The sequence below is a fragment of the Eretmochelys imbricata genome, chromosome 10 (genome assembly GCF_965152235.1).
Source record: "Eretmochelys imbricata isolate rEreImb1 chromosome 10, rEreImb1.hap1, whole genome shotgun sequence".
NCBI lineage: Eukaryota > Metazoa > Chordata > Testudines > Cheloniidae > Eretmochelys > Eretmochelys imbricata.
In genome coordinates this window covers 58,363,082-58,383,453 of record NC_135581.1, presented here as the reverse complement: position 1 = coordinate 58,383,453, position 20,372 = coordinate 58,363,082, and the positions used below count along the sequence as shown (strand labels likewise).

The window sequence follows — 20,372 nt, the reverse complement described above, 5'->3', positions numbered from 1 at the left end:
TTTGATTCTTAAATATACACTATAAGAACACCGTGGAAGTGTATAGGCTCACATTCAGACACCTATTTAAACATGCCAAACAAAGGACAATGCTGGTATAGTGAAAATAAACAGCTAATATTTGGCCTCAGAGTGGAGATGAATCCACTTAGCACCATATGCATCTAATAAATGTCTGGACAAAATATACTGTTGAACAGACATTTTAAAACTATGTTGACGGTACAGAGTTATGATTATGTATAGTTCATTTATGAAGTTCTCACAGATATTTTTGAAATAAATGGATGGTAATGACAGATATGTTGGTTAAGATGTACAGTGAAAAATCTGGTACCATAGACATGTAATGAATGAACTGTACAGACAAACTATAGAGGTACCTAATACAAAGGTGAACACACGAGTCCAACATGGAAAGTCACCAATGTTTCCTTGCAGCTCTATCTGCTGGATACTTTATTGGAAGAGTATAGTCCCTTTAGGATAAGGGATAAAAAGATATGCAAATAGCTACTATGCCCTGATGTTCTGAGGAACTGAGCACCTACATAGGAGGACAAAAGATTTAAGAGCTGGAAAAAAATGTCAGATTTTTAAAAAATTAAGGTGACCACTCAGTAAAATGAAGAGATATTAGTATGGTTAGAAGGAATAGCGTACTACATGTACCATAAGCCACTTTCTTCAATTGTCTCCAAAGGATATTGAACTTTACCTGCTAAACTTGCTAGTTGGATTATAAGCGTGAAGAAGCCAACCAAAGAGTAAGGATTGAGAATGTACTTTAAGGGTATGTCTACACTGCAGTACAACACCTGCGGCTGGCCTGTGTCAGCTGACTTGGGCTCATGGGGCTAGTGCTGTGGGACAATAAAATTGCAGTGTAGACAATCAGGCTCTGGGACCCTAGGCAACCCAGCCTGTGCCCAAGTGTCTACACTGCAATTTTATATCCCAGCACCCCGAGCACAGTGTCATAGGTCAGCTGTGGGAGTTTTAGAGCAGTGCAGACATACCTTAAGAGAACACTGAAATACTGCATATACAGTCATGTTTATCATTAGTCACAAACATTGAATATATTCAATCCATTTTACAGGAATCTTTCATGCTTATGTTTTCAAACCATTAAGATACTTACCACAATCCATTCTGCAATATTTTCATACAGCTCTGGATTAAAAATTGCTTTCTTTAGTCTGGCTAGAGGACCATCAGCATCTACTAACCGACATCTCATGAATACATCACAATAGCCTTTAAAATCATTGCAGGGGGATCCAGGTTGAAGCGTAATGGTTTTGAGACTGAAATACTGCTCCCACTGACTAGATCCCGTACTTGCACAAGTCATTGGATCCACTGAAAAAAGTGAATATAATTGAAGACTGGATTTTATTTCAAGACAAGTTTAAAACAAAATACCTTGCATATGCATGAATGCGTAAAAGGATATCCAACCCACTACTAAAAATGTACTCTTACCCTATTTAAAAACTTATCAGGAAGTGGTAATGTAATTGTTTTTCATGAAGGTACTATTAACTTGAAAAACAAAAATATTTATGACTTATCAATGACCTATCAAATGGGCATTTTACTATTAAGGTCCACTGAGTATCTTTATGGGAGAAGCACATTGTTCATAATAGTACATAAGTAATAAACACTGAATTATACATTGTATATTTCCAAAAAAAGTGTTTTGGAACAGCAAGACCAAAGACTTTTTCCACATGCTGTAATTCTTACTCAAAACTTGGTAAATATTTTAAAATCACAAAGGTGACTTTAAATAAAATTAAGTCTAGTAAAAACCTTGAGAGATTTACTATTATATTAGTGTTTAGAAGTGTGCAAATCTTACTTTTTTTCATGCAGCAGACATGGCACAACTCTTTATCATCCTTGCCATCTGAACTAGCACATGTACATTCATCCAAGCCATATTTCTCACAGATAGAACCAGCACATTGCTGTTAGAGACAAAAGGAGGAAGAATAATTCAAAACCATCTTCACATCCATTTGTAGCAGATAAAACAAATATCAATTTTAATAGACAAAAAGCATAAAGAGCAGCTCACTAAAAAAGAAACCTTAACACTTCAAAAGCAAATTTAAGCTATTTTTAAAGTTTATAAATAGTAATACTTTCTCTCACAGAAAAAAGTAAATATTTAATTGGTTTGGATTAATTTGGACAAGAATTTAAAATTGGATGGTTGAGGTACAGAATCTTAGGTTCTTTGATATGCCTTATTCCCATAAATGGGGGAGGCATGAAAACGGGAGTTGCAACAAATATATAGCACAGCAATATGCACAAAAAAAATTCTAAATCAAGACCACAGAACTGGAATACCTATTCATGAAAATAAAAATAGCTCAAAAGTGTGAAAGATATGGCATTTCAATGTCTTCTTTCCTTTAGGGGAAAAAATCAGTAGCAGGAAAGAGTCTATAATACTGTAAGTAATTCAATGTTTGGATGATCTCAAAATCAAATTCAGAAGCAAGCAAATGAGCAGTGATCAAATTATGGGAAAAAAGAAGGGAGGCTCTAGTACTTTGCAGATGTTCCCTTCTTGGGCTAGATTGCTCTGCATGGTCCCCTACAGTATTAGCCGTTTTAAAGTAGTCTCTGACCATATTGGAAATAAAATGCTAAAAAAATTTCATTAATACAGAGTTAAGGTTGCCCATTGGTAGCATGTGCCCTTCCAGAATGCCAAGTTCAGCAAAACTGAAACTTCTGAAAACCAGGAAATAGTTACGGTAAACGCCCAAGCAATCTTAACTCTGCCCTCTGAGTGATGCCCCACAATGCCCATAACACATTACTTGCATTCTGTCTTTTTGCTCTAATGGGTAGACACTACCTCCATTTGCCCTATGCCCCAACGCTGAGCCTACTCCTATGACAGAATACCACAACTGTAAAATTTAACCACTTCATACACTCTTACAACACCTTTGCACTTGCACATAGAATACCACCTAAATGTATACCAGATTGCCATTTAATTGTCCAGCGTTGTTTTTTAAACAGAAAGAAATGTTGGTTGGTAGGAGTTAGTGGTCAGTTGTTCTTACCTACGTTTGCAGCTGAAATGCTAGTGTGGCTACATAATAATCAGCAGATTGACCTAGTATTTATATAGTGCTTTTTATCAGCAGATCTCCAATAACTTTACATCATTATCCCCATGTTACAGATGGGAAACTGAGGCACAGGGGTGAATTGGCTTGCCTGGCAGGATAGTGGCAGAGCCAAAAATAGTTCCAGACCAGTGTCTGTTCACAGTTATGTGATTCCTCAGTGCTCCTCCTGTCTCTTGGATATTTTGTTATTGCAGAATGTGGATAATGGCTGTGGTTTAAAATGTATGCAATGTGTTTATGTCCCAAAACCATGGACAGTGTCGTTATAACAACTGTTATTATATGATTGTTAACAGTTACTTTAAGTGGGCAAGAGAAAAGACAGTTACCTTTTCCGTAACTGGTGTTTGAGATGTGTTACTCATATCTATTCCACAATAGGTGTGTGTGCTCGCCACGTGCACCCGTGCCAGAAGTTTTTCCCCTAGCAGTACCCACAGGGGAGCACCCCAAGTGGTGCCCTCCATGGCGCAGTATAAGGGGTGCTGCGCGCTCCCCCCACCCTCAGTTCCTTCTTGCCAGACAACTCCAACAGAGGGGAAAGAGGGCAGGATATGGAATAGACACGAGCAACACATCTCGAAGAACACCAGTTACAGAAAAGGTAACTGTCTTTTCTTCAAGTGATTGCTCATGTGTATTCCGTAAGAGGTGATTCCAAGCTATATCCCTTGGAGGTGGGTAGGAGTTCACAAATTCCCGGGACCGAGCACAGCCCTGCCAAACCCAGCGTCTTCCCTGGTCTGGGAGACAATCGCATAATGTGAGGTGAACGTGTAAACTGAAGACCATGCGGAAGCCATATTGCTTCAAAAATTGTGCTTTGCAATATATTGTTAGTACAATAGTTCTGAACATTAAGCTCACCCCTTTAATGCAAACTTGTGTATGTCTGTTGCAATCTGTGAAGTTTGGCTTGGGATCAGATGCTGGACAAAGAGCAGTGAAACCATTACACATTCCTTCTCTTGCACAGTCAGAATCATTCCGACACTTATCAGTCTTGAGTTTGAAGCTACATTGTGCAGTACAGCAGGGGCCTTGACTGGGGCTACAAAGAAAAAAAACAAAAAATATATATTAAGAAAAATGCAGATTTTTTCTGATGTTTCTAATGTACCCTGAATAGCAATATTGTTCAAGACTTCTAAGTTTAACATTTACTGATTAATGGAGGTAGAATAAAGCAGAACTTGCTAAGAAATATGCACGTTTAATTGGAATACCACTTAAAACTACAACTGCATACAAAAATAGCGTCAGTTTTGTTATTTCCAATTTGTGTCAACAAAATGTAAACTGAAAAATGTTTTTTTGGGGGTAACAAATGTTTGGTATTCTGTATCCAGCAGTCATCTTGGTCTCAACTTTAATGATTAAATTATGAAATACACCACATTTACGTTACTTACATTAGAAAAATTACTTTTGCATGCATGTTTACATCTGAACACCTTCATAAAAGTGAAATTTTAGGTTCAGCTAACATTGCCCAAGTTAAACTCACTACCTGGAGGAAGTTTAAAATTAAAGATGAAGTAAAATATTCTTTGAGATTTTAAATGGATAAAAGTTATACATTTTTATTTGTATTGGGTTTTAATATGTGTACTGTCAAGTATCTTAGGCCTAATATATATTATATATATATATATATTTTTTAAAGCAAAGTTTAAATATTTACTAGAAGTATCTACACCCTTTTCAATATTTTTGGGTCACTTTCATATCGTGCCATATGTGTTGCATTGCCTAGAAGCAAGGTAACACAGATGAAGTTTGATATGTAAAATCCAAGTGCCAGAAAAATCTATTTGATATCAAATTGTATACTTGGGTCACCTTCCTTCGATGAAATGTATCACATATGACACTATGAAAATGACCAAATTCTGAATAAATGTGGTAGAATATTTAGTCATCCACAACAGACAGGCAGATGTCTTATAACGCATTTTAACAAAGCAAAAATGTCTTCTTGGAAATACCAGCCTCTACCTGAAAGTTCTCTTATAAATGCGGACTTTTCAATATCTCTTGCCATTTGTAATTACTTGCACCAAGTGGTCCAAGGAAGTCTACTGTTGTAAACAGGGTTTGCTTCGGCTCATTGCATGCCTAAGATAGCAATGTGACAGTAAGTTGTATTGATGAACACAATACTATAGCCATTTTTGCTATCATGTAGGCTTGATGAGTGGAATTGTCTTCTAGTGCCAATTCTTGATTTTTTGATCAATGCCAAGTTCAACACTGGTGTCTGGCAAACCATTAATGTTTAATGTATTCATAGACACTCTGGCAGCAGGGAGGATGAAAAAAGATATCACATGCAATGAAGTTAGAGAACAAAGCAGCCTTGTATAGCTGTGAGCCAAGAAAAGCTCATGCTGCTCTTAAATTAGGTCTTGTCTACAGGAACACTTATTGCATTGCAAACAGGGGTATAAATCTACCTTGCAGTGTGGACCCTAGTCCCTCATGCTAAAAATTCTGCAATGCACTTCAGTCTACCCCGTTTTGAAACTGGGAAGATAGAAGTGTCTAGCAGCAGAGTCCACACGGAGAGTTAGTGTGCAGCAAGCTAGTGTAGGATAGATTTACACCCCAGCTTGCCAGACACTAAGTAGATTAGCCCTGAGACAGCCTTCTACAACTGTTAGATTTGTCAAGATTCTGATCTCCTTGCATTCTGTATTCTCTCCCCAAACAGTAATAGTCAGAAAGAGAAAAAGGGGAGGGATCCAATTGATTCTCCCGCCCTCCCCCACAAATCTCTGATACTACTTAACATTAAGAACAACAGACCAAGGGAATGACAAGGGATTAATTACAGTTTATACAGCCTTTCTTAGCTCAAGATAACCAGAGAATTTTGACCAGGGTACATATACGTACTGAAATCATCTAATGACAGTACAGTCACCTAAAGTATGACCTTAGTCCAGGTACTAGTGGGCAGATGTTCATATCATAACATTCTTAACGTTTGACAAAAACTAAACATTCCATGGCAGCTTTAGTAAAGGAGCCAATTGAATTAACAGGAAGACTAAATTTATCAGCAGAATTTGTCCTAACTATACCTGATTTAATCCACGTTAACAAAGCTGCATGGAAAAGTATGTCCTGACACTGCACATTTGCACCTTCCTCTAGCTAAAGAGAGACCTTCAGTTTTAAGAGCTGTCAACCTGATCCTTTTCACAAGCACAAGATATACTGAGTGTCCCTGCTCAATTTTTCTGCAAAACATCCAAGATAGATCAGATAAGCAAGAAAAGGGACTTACAAATTTGGATTTCTTTTAAGACCTTGTCTACAAATGAACGCATTACCTTGCAGGACATCACTAATGTGATAAATATGATTTTGTCCTCAGTAGGGACAAGGACAGTAATGTTTAAGTGTGTTAGCTTGTTGAATTTAGCTCAAGGGATAACTACAACCAACCAACATTTTTAAACACAACTTGTCCCTACTTATACTGGGTCCTAAGGTGTACTTAATGTAGTTAGTTAGAAAGCATTTTAAATTATGCATTTTTCCAAAAGACTAAGAATAAAGTACTCTCATAGTTGCCGACTAAGAAAAAGTTACAATTAGTGCTGAGTTAAAAAAATAACATAATATAGTTAGTGAAATTCCCATTAACTGTTACTACTACAAAAAATTAAGGACATTCTAACAATATAAATGAGATTAGACTTCAAAAGTGCCAAACAGTATACCTCATAGAAGATATTCCTAAAATAAAGCTTGCTAGCCTATCCATAAGTCTGAACAATTCAATAAGCATAATATAACTGAAATATATAATACCTGCAAAGTTTGCCTGGTTTTAACTTGCACTTCTTATCTTCTGGTTGATTTGCATCGTAACAGCATTCATCTTTACACTGGTCACTGTATCCACAATCACACTGCTCTCCTTCTTCTACCATTCCATTACCACAGATGGGCTGGCCAGACTCTGAAAAATGTCAGTATATTTTTGTAACACTACAGAATATAAAAGACATGCATGGTAACTTGAAGTTAAATTGTCATAGGACATAGTTAAGCATGATTGGCAATGTCTACTGAAGATGGGATTAGTATTGGAAGTGCAGGTATGTTACAGATTAGGATTTTGTTGGGAAATTTGAACAGTACTCTTCAGCATCCAGCTGGTTGATTTCTACTACATATTTTGTTCTCATTTTGTATTCAGAACTTCTACTAATAACCATGGGAACTCCTTGTGCAAAAGAAAAGTGAGATCAGAGCTCAGGATGGAGATTTATGGAAAAATTCTCTAAATTAGCATTCAGTTTTCCTGCACTGCTCCCCCTCTTTCTAAAAAATTCTCTCTGACCATAATAGCTGTTTTGGTGTTCAGAACTGATAATGTCTAGAGCTGAGGTCCTTCGTACCAGCAGCTCCAAAGCTTTGTTTCACAGGGACTTGTGCATCCCCGCACTACTTTACAAAAGGTTCACACTCAGTATCATTAAACAAGGCTCTGCAGTGACAATTCTCAAAGAGCCACGGAGGATAAGACACTAGAACAGAATGTGTGTACCCCTTTAAATTATTTTTCGCACAGTTTGTGTGGATAAGGAGTTGAATACGTAAGAGGAGGTTACTCACCCTGTGCAGTAACTGACGTTCGAGATGAGCGTCCCTGCGGGTGCTCCACTTCAGGTCAAGGTGCGTCCCAGCGCTTTTGATCGGAGATTTCTACAGCAGGACCCCTCCAGGCTGTGCACGTGCTGTGCCTGCCTCTCGAGCGGTCAGTGTTCTAACAGCACGTGCACAGCCCGGGCTCCTCAGTTCCTTCTCTACAACGCAGTGTGTTACAAATTCTGAAGTAGAGGGGAGGAGGGCGGGTAGTGGAGCACCCACAGGGACACTCATCTCGAACATTGTCAGTTACTGCACAGGGAGAGTAACATCCTCCTCCTCTTCCTCTTGAGAGGTCCCTGTGGGTGCTCCACTTCAGGTACTGAAAAGCAGTATACCTTAGGATAGATGGGACTTCGGATGAGGCAAGAAGGCTGCTGACAGGAGAGCTCTACCTAATCTGCTGTCAGACGCTGCAGTGTGGATGAGAACGTAGTGATTAGCGAAGGTAAGGTTCAATGCCCAGGTAGCTGCCTTGCATGTGTCAGACAGTGGGACATTAAGTAGAAAGGCCGTGGAGGAAGAAACAGCTCTGGTAGAGTGTGTTCTGATTGATGTAGGAGGTTGTATTTGCCTGAGTTGGTAACAAAGGCATATGCAGCCAGCAATCCATTTGGAAAGTCTCTGTGTAGAGATAGCATTTCCTTGTGAGCGCTGAGTAGGAAAGACAAAAAGTCTGGGGGTTTTTCTAAACAGTTTTGTTCTATCCCGGTAAAAGGATAACGCTCTGAGAACATCAAGAGCGTGCACTGTCATTTCAAACGTGTTAGCGTGAGGTTTTGGGAAAAATGTTGGAAGGTATATAGGTTCATTGAGATGAAAGGAAGAGTATCTTGGGTAAGAACCTTGGATGTGTTCGGAGTGTGACCTTATTGTGGAAAAATGTGGTATACGGAGGGTCCACCATAAGCGCCCCCATTTCTCCTACTTGTCTGGCAGAGGTTATTGCTATGAGGAAGGTAGCCTTCATGGATAGGTGGAGAAGGGAGCAGGTAGCCATCAGTTCAAAGGGTGTATCCATCAGGGCTTTGAGGACTAGGTGTAAATCCCAAGGCGTAGCAGGCGGTTTCACATCTGAGTAGAATGTCTGGATACCCTTCAGGAACCTTTTGGTGACTGGATGGGCAAAGACCGTTAGTTGTCAATCTTATGGTGGAAGGTGGTGATTGCCACGAGGTGGACCTTGAGTGAGCTTGTGGAGAGGCCAGATATTTTGAGGTGTAACAGGTAATCCAGTATCAGTGGGAGTGAAGCAGAAACTGGAGAGGTCTGCTTACCAGCGCACCAAGATGTGAACTGTTTCCATTTACGCAGGTAGGTAGTGCACGTGTTTTGTGTTCTGCTATGTAGCAAGACGGTGCGTACTTGGTCCGAACATGTTAACTCCACATTAGAGAACCATTGATCAGCCAGGCCCTTAGGTAGAGACATTGTAAGGCAGGGTGAAAGAGTTGTCCCCTGCGTTGTGATAGGAGGTTTCTGAGTGGGGGAAGGGGAATGGGTGGCTTGACTGACATGCGAAGGAGGAAGGGGTACCACAGTTGTCTGGGCCATGCTGGGGCTATGAGAATAATGTTGGTTCTGTCTGTTCATATCTTCTGAATTACTCTGTGCAATGGAGGCATTGGTGGGAACACATACATGAGAGTTTCAGTCCAAGGGAGAATAAAGGCGTCTCCCCGTGTTTCCCCAGGCCTGCTCTGGAGCAGAATGTTGGGCATTTTTTGTTTGTAGCTGTGGCAAATAGATCCAGTTGGGGATAACCCCAGGTCTGGAAAACGTTGGAAAAAATGTTGTCACTGAGTTCCCACTCGTGCTGTATGGGGAACGATCGGCTGAGCTTGTCTGCGGGGTATTCTGAGAGCCTGGCATGTATGAGGTGGAGATGTAGATGTTGTGTTGAAGGCACCTGTTCCAAAAAGCTTTACCGCCTCTGTGCAGAGGGAGCGTGTCCGGGCTCCCCCGTGTCTGTTGACATAAAACATGCACTTGATATTGTTGGTCATGATTCGAATTCGGCAGTTTGGATGATGGGAAGGAAATGGAGGCAGGCATTGCATTCGGCCTGGAGCTCTAGCAAATTTCTGTGAAGCTTGGTTTCTGGAGTGGCCCAGAGACCCTGAGTGGTGAGGTGGCCAATGTGCGATCCCTATCCTGTGAGGGATGCATCTGTGGTGATGGTAATTGAAGTGGGATCTTGTCGGAAGGGAATCCCGGTGCAGAGGTTGACTGGAAAGGTCCACAAGAGAAGTGAGTCCTTGACTTTCTGGGGCATAGTTAGTAACCTGTTTATCCTGTGCTTGTTTGGTTTGTATACCATGGCTAGCCAACCCTGAAGGCATCTCATGTACAGGAGAGCATCTGCGACCACAAATGTACAAGCGGCCATATGTCCTAAGAGCTGTAGGGAGTCTCTGACTGTAGTTTATGGGCTGGCATGTAGCTGGGTAATAAGGATGCCCATTGTGCGGAATCTGTCCTGGGGGAGAGATGCAAGACCGGTGGTGGAATCAAAGTGGGTGCTGATGAAATTGATTTGTTGGGTAGGTTGTAAGGTAGATTTGTTTTTGTTTATTTGCAAGGTGTGGAAGCAGTGAAGGATTGCAAGAGTTGCATGGTTTGATTCTAATTGAGTGGGAGACTTGAGGAGACAATTGTCCAGGTAAGAAAATATGAGGATTCTTTTTTTCCTGATGTGCGCTATTACAACTGCTAGCACCTTGGAGAAGACACGTGGTGCGGTGGAGAGGTCAAATGGGGGACTTTGTACTGCTAATGTGCTCCCACAGCAAACCTGAGGAAATGTTGATGGGCAGTGTGGATAGAGACATGGAAATATGCATCTTGGACGTCAAGGGTTGAAAACCAATCTCCTTGCTCCAGCGTCAGAATCATCATTGGGAGAGTAAATATTCGGAATTTCTGTTTCTTGACAAACTTGTTCAAAAGTTTAAGATCGAGGATGGGGCGCCAACGCCGTTTTTCTTTTCCGTCAAGAAGTAGTGGGAGTAAACCCCTTTCCCTCTGTGTTGAGGGGGTACCTCCTCTATTGCTCTGAGATGTATGAGATGTTGTACCTCCTGACAGAGCAACTGTTCATGAGAGGGGTCCCTGAAGATGGACGGGGTGGGGTGGGGGGGAGCTAAGGAGAGGAAGGGGATGGCATAACCCAGTCTGATAATTTCCAGGACCCATCTGTCCATAGTGATGGTTTGCCAGTTGGCCAGGAACAGACACAAACGGTGTCCAAAAAATGGTTGGTTGGAGCTGGCGCTGGAGAGGGTGCGAGGTTTTCTATACCCTCGACCAAGACTTCAAATTTGTTTATTTGGGTTAGGAGGGTGGGTCACCACTGCTTGCGGAGGTCGACGTCGTTGGTTCCTGGGCCTATATTGCTGTTGTTGTGTATCATATTGTCTTAAAAGTGGATGTTGTGCAAAGGTGTGGTGATGCGGTCGTTGGTATGGCTGATATCTATATTGTCTCTTCTTTGATGCAGGCATTTGGATGCCTAAGGATTGGAGTGTGGCCCTGGAGTCCTTCATGGAGTGAGGGACCTCATTGGTCGTAGAGGCAAGGAGCTTGTCTCCATCAAAGGGGAGATCTTTGACCGTATTCTGTATCTCCTTCGGAAAGGAAGAAGTAGTAAACCATGAGGCCCACCGCATGACAATGGCCATGGCTGTGGGTCCGGCCGCTGCGTCTGCAGCATCAAGGGCGGCTTGAAGAGCTGTCTGGGAGATCAACTGGTCCTTGGACACTACTGCTTTAAACTGTTGTCATTTATTCTTCGACACATCGATCAATAAATTGCATTACCTTAGCATAATTTTTGTGGTCATATTTTGCTAAGAGCGCAGCATAGTTCACTACTCTAAATTGCAAAGTGGAAGAAGAATACACTTTGTGGCCAAAGGAGTCCAGTCTCTTTTTTTCTTTGTCCAATGGAGTGGACTGGAAGTGTTGATATTTGTTTGTCTGATTGGCCGAGTCGACCACTCGCGAATTAGGTGAGGGGTGCGTAAATAGAAACTCAGAATCCTTAGATGGGACAAAATATTTGCAGTCCAGTCTCTTGTTAGTTGGGGTTATTGTGGTTGGGGTCTGCCAAATAGTTTTATCAGGTTCCATAATAGCCCCATTAATTGGTAGGGCTATTTTGGAGGAGGTCGTAGCTTGCAGGATGTCCGTAAGCTCATGGTGTGTTTCAGGTACCTCCTCCAGGGTAATTTTGAGCTCCTCCGCTACTCTCTTAAACAACTCTTGAAAGTGAGTGAGCTCATCAGTAGTGGGAGATGGTGGTGGGGGCACCGTGGCATCTTGTGGTGTAATGGCTGTAGAGGTGGTGTGCGGTGCAGTATCTTTTGCAGGGGTGGGGGCCACATCAGGTCTTATCTGGGTTTCAGTGTAAACCGGCAGTGAGGAGCGTCTGACAGCTTTCCTCTGGGGATCCTGCAGAACACCTGAGTGTGGTGTATGTCCATGAACCCCAGTGTGGCTACTGCCCTGGGGAGGGCATAGGTGGTCCCATTCAGGGATTGACATACCAGTGTGGATAGCCATGAGGATATGGCGATCTGTAATGCATCTCCAAGCTGCAGGTAACTGAATCTGGGGAAAGGATTGAGAGGAAATCTGTTAATTGTATTCCTCTTTCTCATCCTCCCACACCTCATTGGAGGGGCTTGAAGTAGTAGGGGAGTACTGAAGGTAGGGTGCTAAAGGTCTCGGTGAGGTGCCGAGAAGAGGAGAGTCAGGAGCATGGGACACCCTTAACTCCTCTGGCTGTAGAAACTGCGGTGGAGCTGACTGAGCAGGAGTTGGTGCCGAGATAGCTGGTGGAGGCACAGTCTGCTGGGGCACCAAAGGGTGTCCTGGGGGAGCAAGCTGGCTCTGCGGAGTAGACGCCCCTGAGGTAGGCACAGCAAGGGAAGCTGGAGAGCTCAGGGGGGTCAGTGCTGAGAGTGGTGGCTGGAAAAGCAGTGCTGCAAGATCAAAGGACGGTGCCGCAGCCATCACTTGTACTGTCGGCACTGTAGCAGCTCTTAGCACGGTTGTAACAGAGGTGGCCGAAGGAGAGCTGAAAGAGGCTGGCAACTGGAAGCCCTGAGCCTTGGCACCGTGTAGTGGGGCAGCCAACTCACCGTCTGTGACTGAGGTGCCTGCCGCGTTGAAGGTGCTGAGCCGTGGAACTGGAGTTATCAGAGACCAGAGAGCTGGTTTTAACTTTTTGCCTGAGGAATGGCTCCTGAGGGGAGAGGAAGCTGGCTGTTTTTTTGCTTTCGCTTTGCCTCTGGAGGGTGTCTCAGAGGTTTGCTGACCAGGGTCAGATGCAGGTCTAAGGGAGTTTTCCAAGAGCAGCATTTTAATCTCAAAGAGCACTGCTGAACTCCGTCTCTAGCCAGGGACGGTAGAGAAGGAACTGAGAAGCCCCGGCTGTGCATTCGCTATTATAACACTGACAGCTCAAGAGGCAGGCACAGCGTGTGCACAGCCCGTAGGGTACTGCTGTAGAAATCTCCAATCAAAGGCGCTGAGATGCATCTTGACCTGAAGTGGAGTACCCACATGGACATCTCTTGAAGAAGAACGGGCAAATGTTATCAAGTTTTCAGAAACTGTAAAGGGGAGAGGGTAAGTCGGGGTAGGCAAATTTTTTGGCCCGAGGGCCACATCTGAGTGGGGAAATTGTATGCAAGGCATGGGAAGGGGTGTGGTGTGCAGGAATGGGCTCAGGGCAAGGGGTTGGAGTGCAGGAGGGGGTGTGGAGTGCAGGAGGGGGCTTGGGGCAGAGGATTAGGTTGCGGGGTGCAGGAGGGGTTTGGGGTACAGGCTCCAGCCTGGCAGCAGTGTGCAGTGGGACTAAGGCAGGCTCCTTGCCTGCTCTGGCCCCGTGCCGCTCCCAGAAGTGGCCAACATGTTCGGAGTGGCTCCTGGGGGTGGGGTTGAGCAGACGGCTCTGCTGCGCTCTGCCCTCACCTGTGGGTACCACCCCCGAAGCTCCCACTGGCCGTAGTTTGCCCTCCCCTGGAGTAAGTTCTACTATGAGAAATTAGTCTACATCCTATCATGCTAACTGATATTTTCTCATTGTTTCTTGTACTCCGTCAGTCTGTCCATATCTCATCTGCGGTCTCTTGTTTTATACTCAAACTATAAGCTCTTTAGGGCAGAGACTTTTTGTTCCATGGCACCAAATGCAACTGGGTCTGATCTATGACTGGGGCTCCCAAGCGGTATCATAATACTGATACATAATAAAGTTAACTCTTTAGCATTTTATAAGGATGACACAAATACATACCAACAAAACAATTATTTCTTTTTTTCTCAAGAACTTGGCTGATATTTCGAACGCTACAGATGGAAAACTTGTTGTTGTTAAGTTTGTCCCCCGATGTAGCTCTTGCATACATGATATAATTGCCATTTTCTTTCTGCCCCAAGTTCTTGGACTCTCCTGGAGTGCATTCCGTTCCAGAATCATGCTGCAAAGCAGAAAGTTGTCAACTATTTCAAGCAGATCAGTTTCTGTCAGTTAATTTGCTATCTTTCAACCTATGTGTATAATAGACCCGTGGGGGGTAATAGGATGAGAAACAAAAGCTCATATAAAACTGTTCCCTTTTTAAAAACAAGTGTACCAAAAAAAAAAAAAAAAAAGGGACATTCTACACAGGTTTCGAATTGAATCAAATAGACACATAATAGAAAAATATAGCATTACAGAAGTTAATGGTACCTAGAAATGAAAGTGCATCAGTGGAAAATGATTCCATGAAGGAAAATTGTTCAAAATTCTGAACGTTAAAATTATCATTCTTCTTCCCAAGGTTTTATCCATTAATAGCTAATATAGTGTTATTTTTTTCTCCCCATCCCATCCTCTGTTTCATCTATCATCTTAGAAAAGCCTAAGAGCAGCTACATACTTAACTGTATTAAGATCAGCAAAAATTCCATAACTGATGAACCCCTACTACCCCCCTCAAAAATTAATTTCTTGAAACGAGGCTGCTCTGTTCTCGCATCCACAAGCAAATCCCAAGCTAGTGAACTCTGCCTCTGCTATAGCGGAGGTATTTTCTTTTTAGACCTATAGTAGTCTGGACAGGCTCAGATAGTTCAAGGACAAAGAAGCAATGCAGAAGAAGAAACCAATGTTCTGTCTGACCAGATATATGCCATGGTTATTACTAAACACTGAATCATCTCCAAAGCACTGACCCAAATGACTATCACTTGTCTATTTCAAAAAGTGAAGAACATCAGAAGCACAGGATGAAATGGAAAGTCACGACAATATCTCCAGCTTAAATGTTAATGGTGGTTTATCAGTCTCTGTGTGTGCTGGTTACAGCAACACATCACACACGATCCTTTCTTTTACTGCTTTTACATTCTATCCGAAAACTTTTGTCAGTGTTCCTAAAAAACCTAACTTCTGTGAGAGCAACCATATCATGTTTACACTAGAGAACCTGACTGTCCAACTGAAATGGTTAAATAAAATTGGCTTAAGCTCAAATAGTTTGATGAGTCCATGCTTAGCCACACCGACTGGTATAAAGAATCACAGCAGTTTTACACACTAGCACTGTTTTAGACTATTTCAGTTACACTGCCCTCTGGGTACCTGTCCACAGTTCCTGGTATCTCCCAAAAGCAGAGGATTCTGAGATTTCTGAATACTACCAAGTGCTAAATGTCTGTGGGACATTAATGGGAGGACCAGCAGAAACATCTCAGATAGTTCACATTCACACTGTAGGGAAAATGTGGACTTAAGTATGATATGATTTGTGGGGGAAGTCTATTTCTATCCACACTATGGAGAACTGATCATTTATACCACCACCTGGTAACATACATGGAATACTTCATAATATAGAAGTTTCAAAGATGATGATAAATGGCAAAAGCTTTGAAAAAATATTTGACAAGAGTAAGAAACTGTTTAATACCAATACTGTACTACCACTTTTGACAACTGATTTTCCCAGAATATGACCCAACCCTTCCAAGTATATAAAATGTGCACTTTTAAAATGGTATTACCACAAAGAATAGCAAATTTCCTGACAAGTATATCGGCTGACTATCCAAGATCAAACATGAGTTTCACAGGCAAGTTCAAAAATGATGTTTCAACTGGTCCAAAAAGATTTTCACTCTGACAGATTTCCTACTTCTTCAATCAATGCACACTGCTAACATTCTGGATTCTTGTTCCAGCCAATATGGTGGAAGTTAGCTTAATGGTTAAATTTCTAGTTTTCTAAAATGTAAAACTTTAAAAGTGACACGTAAAAAAGGAAATATTCTCCATTTTTCACCACCACCACCCACAAACAACAGAGAAACAAATAAAAACTCAAATTTTTCAGACTGTCACAGTCAAAAGCCTTGAACATAGCACGTGAAGACAACTGCTTCAAAATCCTATTTACACGTGTAACTCAGAATAACCTGCTTCTCAAAATAAATTAAAAAACTTTAAGGTATAACAAAAAATGCAACAGGGTACAAAGGAAAGCCAGTTTTATCCCCATTGTTGGGTGAGAGGACATAACCAAAGTTTTGCCTCATGAGCTTCCCCTCACTCTCCATAAAATAGGAACTAGTATTTACTTCTCACCATAACACAGATGCACACATACACATTTTTGAAGAGATATGAGTAAGCTTTGCCCTTCCTACTTCCTTTGAAGACTTTAGGAGAGAATAACCCACACTTTTTTCAGAAGAGTAGTCATGAATAAGTGCAGTATAAGAAAGGCTAAGCCAGTAGTTGCTGTAAGCAGCTAAATGAGAAATTAAGAATATTCACAAAAGTCCTGTGGCACCAAGTTCTTCCGTTTGTAGAACATTCACAAAGATCTTAACACATATTGCTTATTTGCGGTCTTTGCTTTTCTTTTGCATGCACACCTATTCATTTATTTTATTAGTATACACATAATAGTAAAATGTTTTCATCATTAACAAGTTATTCCCCCCCAAAACACTGAAAATTTGTAATGGAGCAACCATTTAATACTTACAGGAGAACCAAAGTTATGTCCAACCTCATGAGCAAAAGTGATGTGAGAAACCTTAGGAGGGACGTGAGAGCCATAGTTCTGAACAGTGATGATTCCAGTATTTAAGGACTTCTTTTTACCATCAGAATAGAGCTTGCTCTTTTCACATATTCCCCCAGAGCTCCCTGCATTTAGAACAAGAGTTAAACAGCTCAAAAATTAAAACATTTTGAAAGAAAAAAGGCGAGTTGTATTTTTTGCTCTGTATCTTAGTTGAAAACTTACTCTAACTGTATTACAATACTGAAAGTGTGTAGAGAGCCACATCAGTGTTTTTTAATCCATTTGGTACTCCTTTTCGAGTAAAGGATATACTATTTCTGAATACATAAAATTCTGTCCAGTTTCAAGGAAAAAGGCTAACGTTCACAATGTTCAGTTGCATATACTTCAAACCTGCTTTTAAATACTATCTTCCATTTTCCCCTAAAAAGTACTTGTAAAAGACCTAAGATTAGCTACATATCCTAGGGAGAAGGAGTGACTCATTTCTTCACAGTACAATTTAAAACTGAAATGTGGTTTTGACAGGTGGTTAATTATATATGTGTTTAAAGGTCAACGATCAAGGAAGTTACACCCAGTGTTTGAAAACGCAGTCCTGAGACTTATTTTGCTGTAAAAACATTTTCAGAATCTAGAATATTTGCTTTCTAAACAAGTTTTGTCTTGCTAAAGTCAAACTGCAGTTTAGCAAAGTAAGTCTCATGAAATAAGTACTTCGAGGAATAGCCTCACAGGGGAAGGGTGATAAAGATTCATACTTTAGCACCTATAAGTCAGTGAGTAAAAAGTCCAAAGTGGAGCCTTACTATATACTCTATATTCACCCATACATTTCAATGTAGCAGGTCTTAAAGGATAACTCATCTTTCTTTCATACTACAAAATGATCAGATTCCTAAAATCCTCCTTAAATGGACTAACAAAACATTCCTTAGCTGCACATCCAACACCTGTTAGTCATCCAGACTCCATGTAATGCATTCTTAATTGATTAAGAAATCCTGTACAGATACGAGATAAAACCTGAATGCTATCCAATAGATCAGAGATCGGCAACCTTTGGCATGTGGCCCACCAGGGTAAGCTTCCTGGTGGGCCAGTTTGTTTACCTGCCACATCCACAGGTTTGGCGGATCACGGCTACCACTGACTGTGGTTTGCCACATTTGCACACATGGCAATGTGTGCTGAAGGAAGCAGCGCGAGCCGAGGGATGTGCTGGCTGCTGCTTCCTGTAGCACCCATTGGCCTGAGTGGTAGTCAGCCGAACCTGCAGACATGGAAGGTAAACAAACCGGCCTGGCTCACCAAGGGGCTTACCCGGTGGGCTGCATGCCAAAGGTTGCTGATCCCCGTAATAGATGCAGATAAAGTGCTTGTGAGTGGTGCTTGTGAAATCTACATTCCATCAGCCCTACCCCACTATGCTGCCATGCTTCCCCAGCCAATGGGCCAAAACAGACCCTCTGTGCCACTTTCATGTAGTATTAGGGCAATTAGATCCATGTATTAAATTTCCTAGACTCTTCCTTAGGACAATCACCAACACTGGTCTGATCAATTGATGGATTGGTGATTCCTCGATGGATTGGCGATCCCTTGATTTGAGGATGATCTCTACCATGGATTTACATATGGGTCCTGGACTCTGGATCCTGGAACCGCAAATCTGCCCGGAGTAGGTACATACATTTTGTGACAGGATGATGGCCTGCTGGGAGAAAGTTATTTCTTTTTCCTTCCTCCTCTCTCTCTTTTCAACTTTGAGGACAAGGCACTTCTCCGCGAAGCAGGCCAGTGCCTGATGGAGGATATGGCGCCATAGGGGTCGGTTGGTTGCTTGCTCTTTCCAGCTTGTGATGTCCACATCAATTTTCTTAAGAGACACTTTCAGTGCGTCTTTGTACCGTTTCCTCTGACCACCATGGGATCTCTGACCATGGGTGAGTGAAACTGGAGGACTTGTTTTGGGAGGTGAGAATCTGGCATCCGCACACAATGTCCAGCCCAGTGAAGTTGGTGCATGAGAATCATTGCTTCAATGCTAATGACATTGGCTTCAGCGAGGATGCTGGCATTAGTGCAGTGATCTTACCATTTGATGCAAAGGATCTTCTGGAGGCATCGCTCGTGATACCTCTCCCAACTCTTGAGGTGCTGTTGACAGGTCACCCAGGTTTTGTGTCCAAAGAGAACTGTTGGAACAACAATTATCTTATAGACCTGGATCTTGGTGGCCTGCCATAGGTCATGGTATGTGAAAACGCATCGAAGCAATTTCCCAAAGGAAGCACTTGTGCACTGAATTCTGTGCTGGATCTCACTTCCAAGTTTTGCATTTTGAGAAAGTTGGCTACCGAGGTAGCAAAAGTGCTCAACTGTCTCCAGAGTCTGACACTCAAGGTGATTTGTTGTGGGTCACGTTCAAGGCCTGAAGCAGGTTGATAGACCACTTTAGTCTTCTCAATATTGAGTGAGAGTCCTAGGCTTCAGTAAGCTTGTGCAAGAAAATCCAGTATGGACTGAAGGTCATTCTCAGCGTGCGCGAGGATGACACAATCCTCCGCATACTGAAAATCAGTAATGGATGCCCTGAAGACTTTAGACTTCAGACTTCAAGCAGAGACGAAGATTAAAGAGCCGCCCATCCAGTCAATTCCATTGGGGGAGATGATCTCGACTGGGCAGAGATCAATGTTCATCTATACAGATCCCTCTGTGTTGTACAAGGGTGCTGAGAGCCCCCCTGCAAGGCCAATTCATCTGCATAACCTAGTCAGAAGATCTAAATGGTAGGAACAACAGACATGAATTGCCATACCTATCAGACCAGAGATCCAGCTAGTCCAATATCCTGTTTCTGTCAGTGGTCCTTACAAGATGCTTCAGAGGAAGGCACAAGAACCCCACTATAAGGGATAGTGTGTCCCCCACATTAGATCTCATCCTAATCTAATAGCTAGATTTTATCTGAAGGCCTGAAGCATGACAGGGTTTAATAAAGCTTACACATTTTGGAAGGGATGATTATAATACTGGACATTCTTGTTATCCACATAAATGTCCAATTTTTTTTTAATCTTGTTGTTCTTTGCCTCAATGACTTCCTGTGGCAATGAGATCTACAGTCTAATTACTCATTATGTGAAAAAGTATTTCCTTTTGAATTTATCACCTTTTAATTCCCTGAATGTTCCTTCCTTGTTCTTGTGTTATGAGACACAAAGAGCAGATGCTCCCGACTGACCTTCTCTGTGACATTTGGTTTTTTTTTTTTTATGGATTTCTATCATTGCCTATGTGTCTCCATGACATTACTGAAAATGACTGCACAACACTGTCATCAGCAGGACGGGACACAATAGTGAAAGAACAGAAAAGTAATTTGGCTGGGGGAAAACGTGCCCAATACTTACTACACAAGTAGGTATTGATAGTATTATCTAGGTAT

The 20,372-nt window shown here is 41.9% G+C and overlaps 1 protein-coding gene across 1 annotated transcript in view; it reads right to left on the bottom strand.

Annotated features, from left to right (window-relative positions):
• The window catches only part of ADAM10 (ADAM metallopeptidase domain 10), a 126,119-nt gene that overhangs the window by 9,177 nt on the left and 96,570 nt on the right, over window positions 1–20,372 (bottom strand). The window contains exons 9-14 of the mRNA XM_077828107.1: window positions 16,877–17,040; window positions 14,137–14,320; window positions 6,990–7,140; window positions 4,035–4,218; window positions 1,871–1,979; window positions 1,145–1,365 (exon numbers count right to left, since the gene is read on the bottom strand). Of these exons, the coding sequence (XP_077684233.1) occupies window positions 1,145–1,365; window positions 1,871–1,979; window positions 4,035–4,218; window positions 6,990–7,140; window positions 14,137–14,320; window positions 16,877–17,040 (1,013 nt within the window). The remainder of the gene's footprint in view (window positions 1–1,144; window positions 1,366–1,870; window positions 1,980–4,034; window positions 4,219–6,989; window positions 7,141–14,136; window positions 14,321–16,876; window positions 17,041–20,372) is intronic.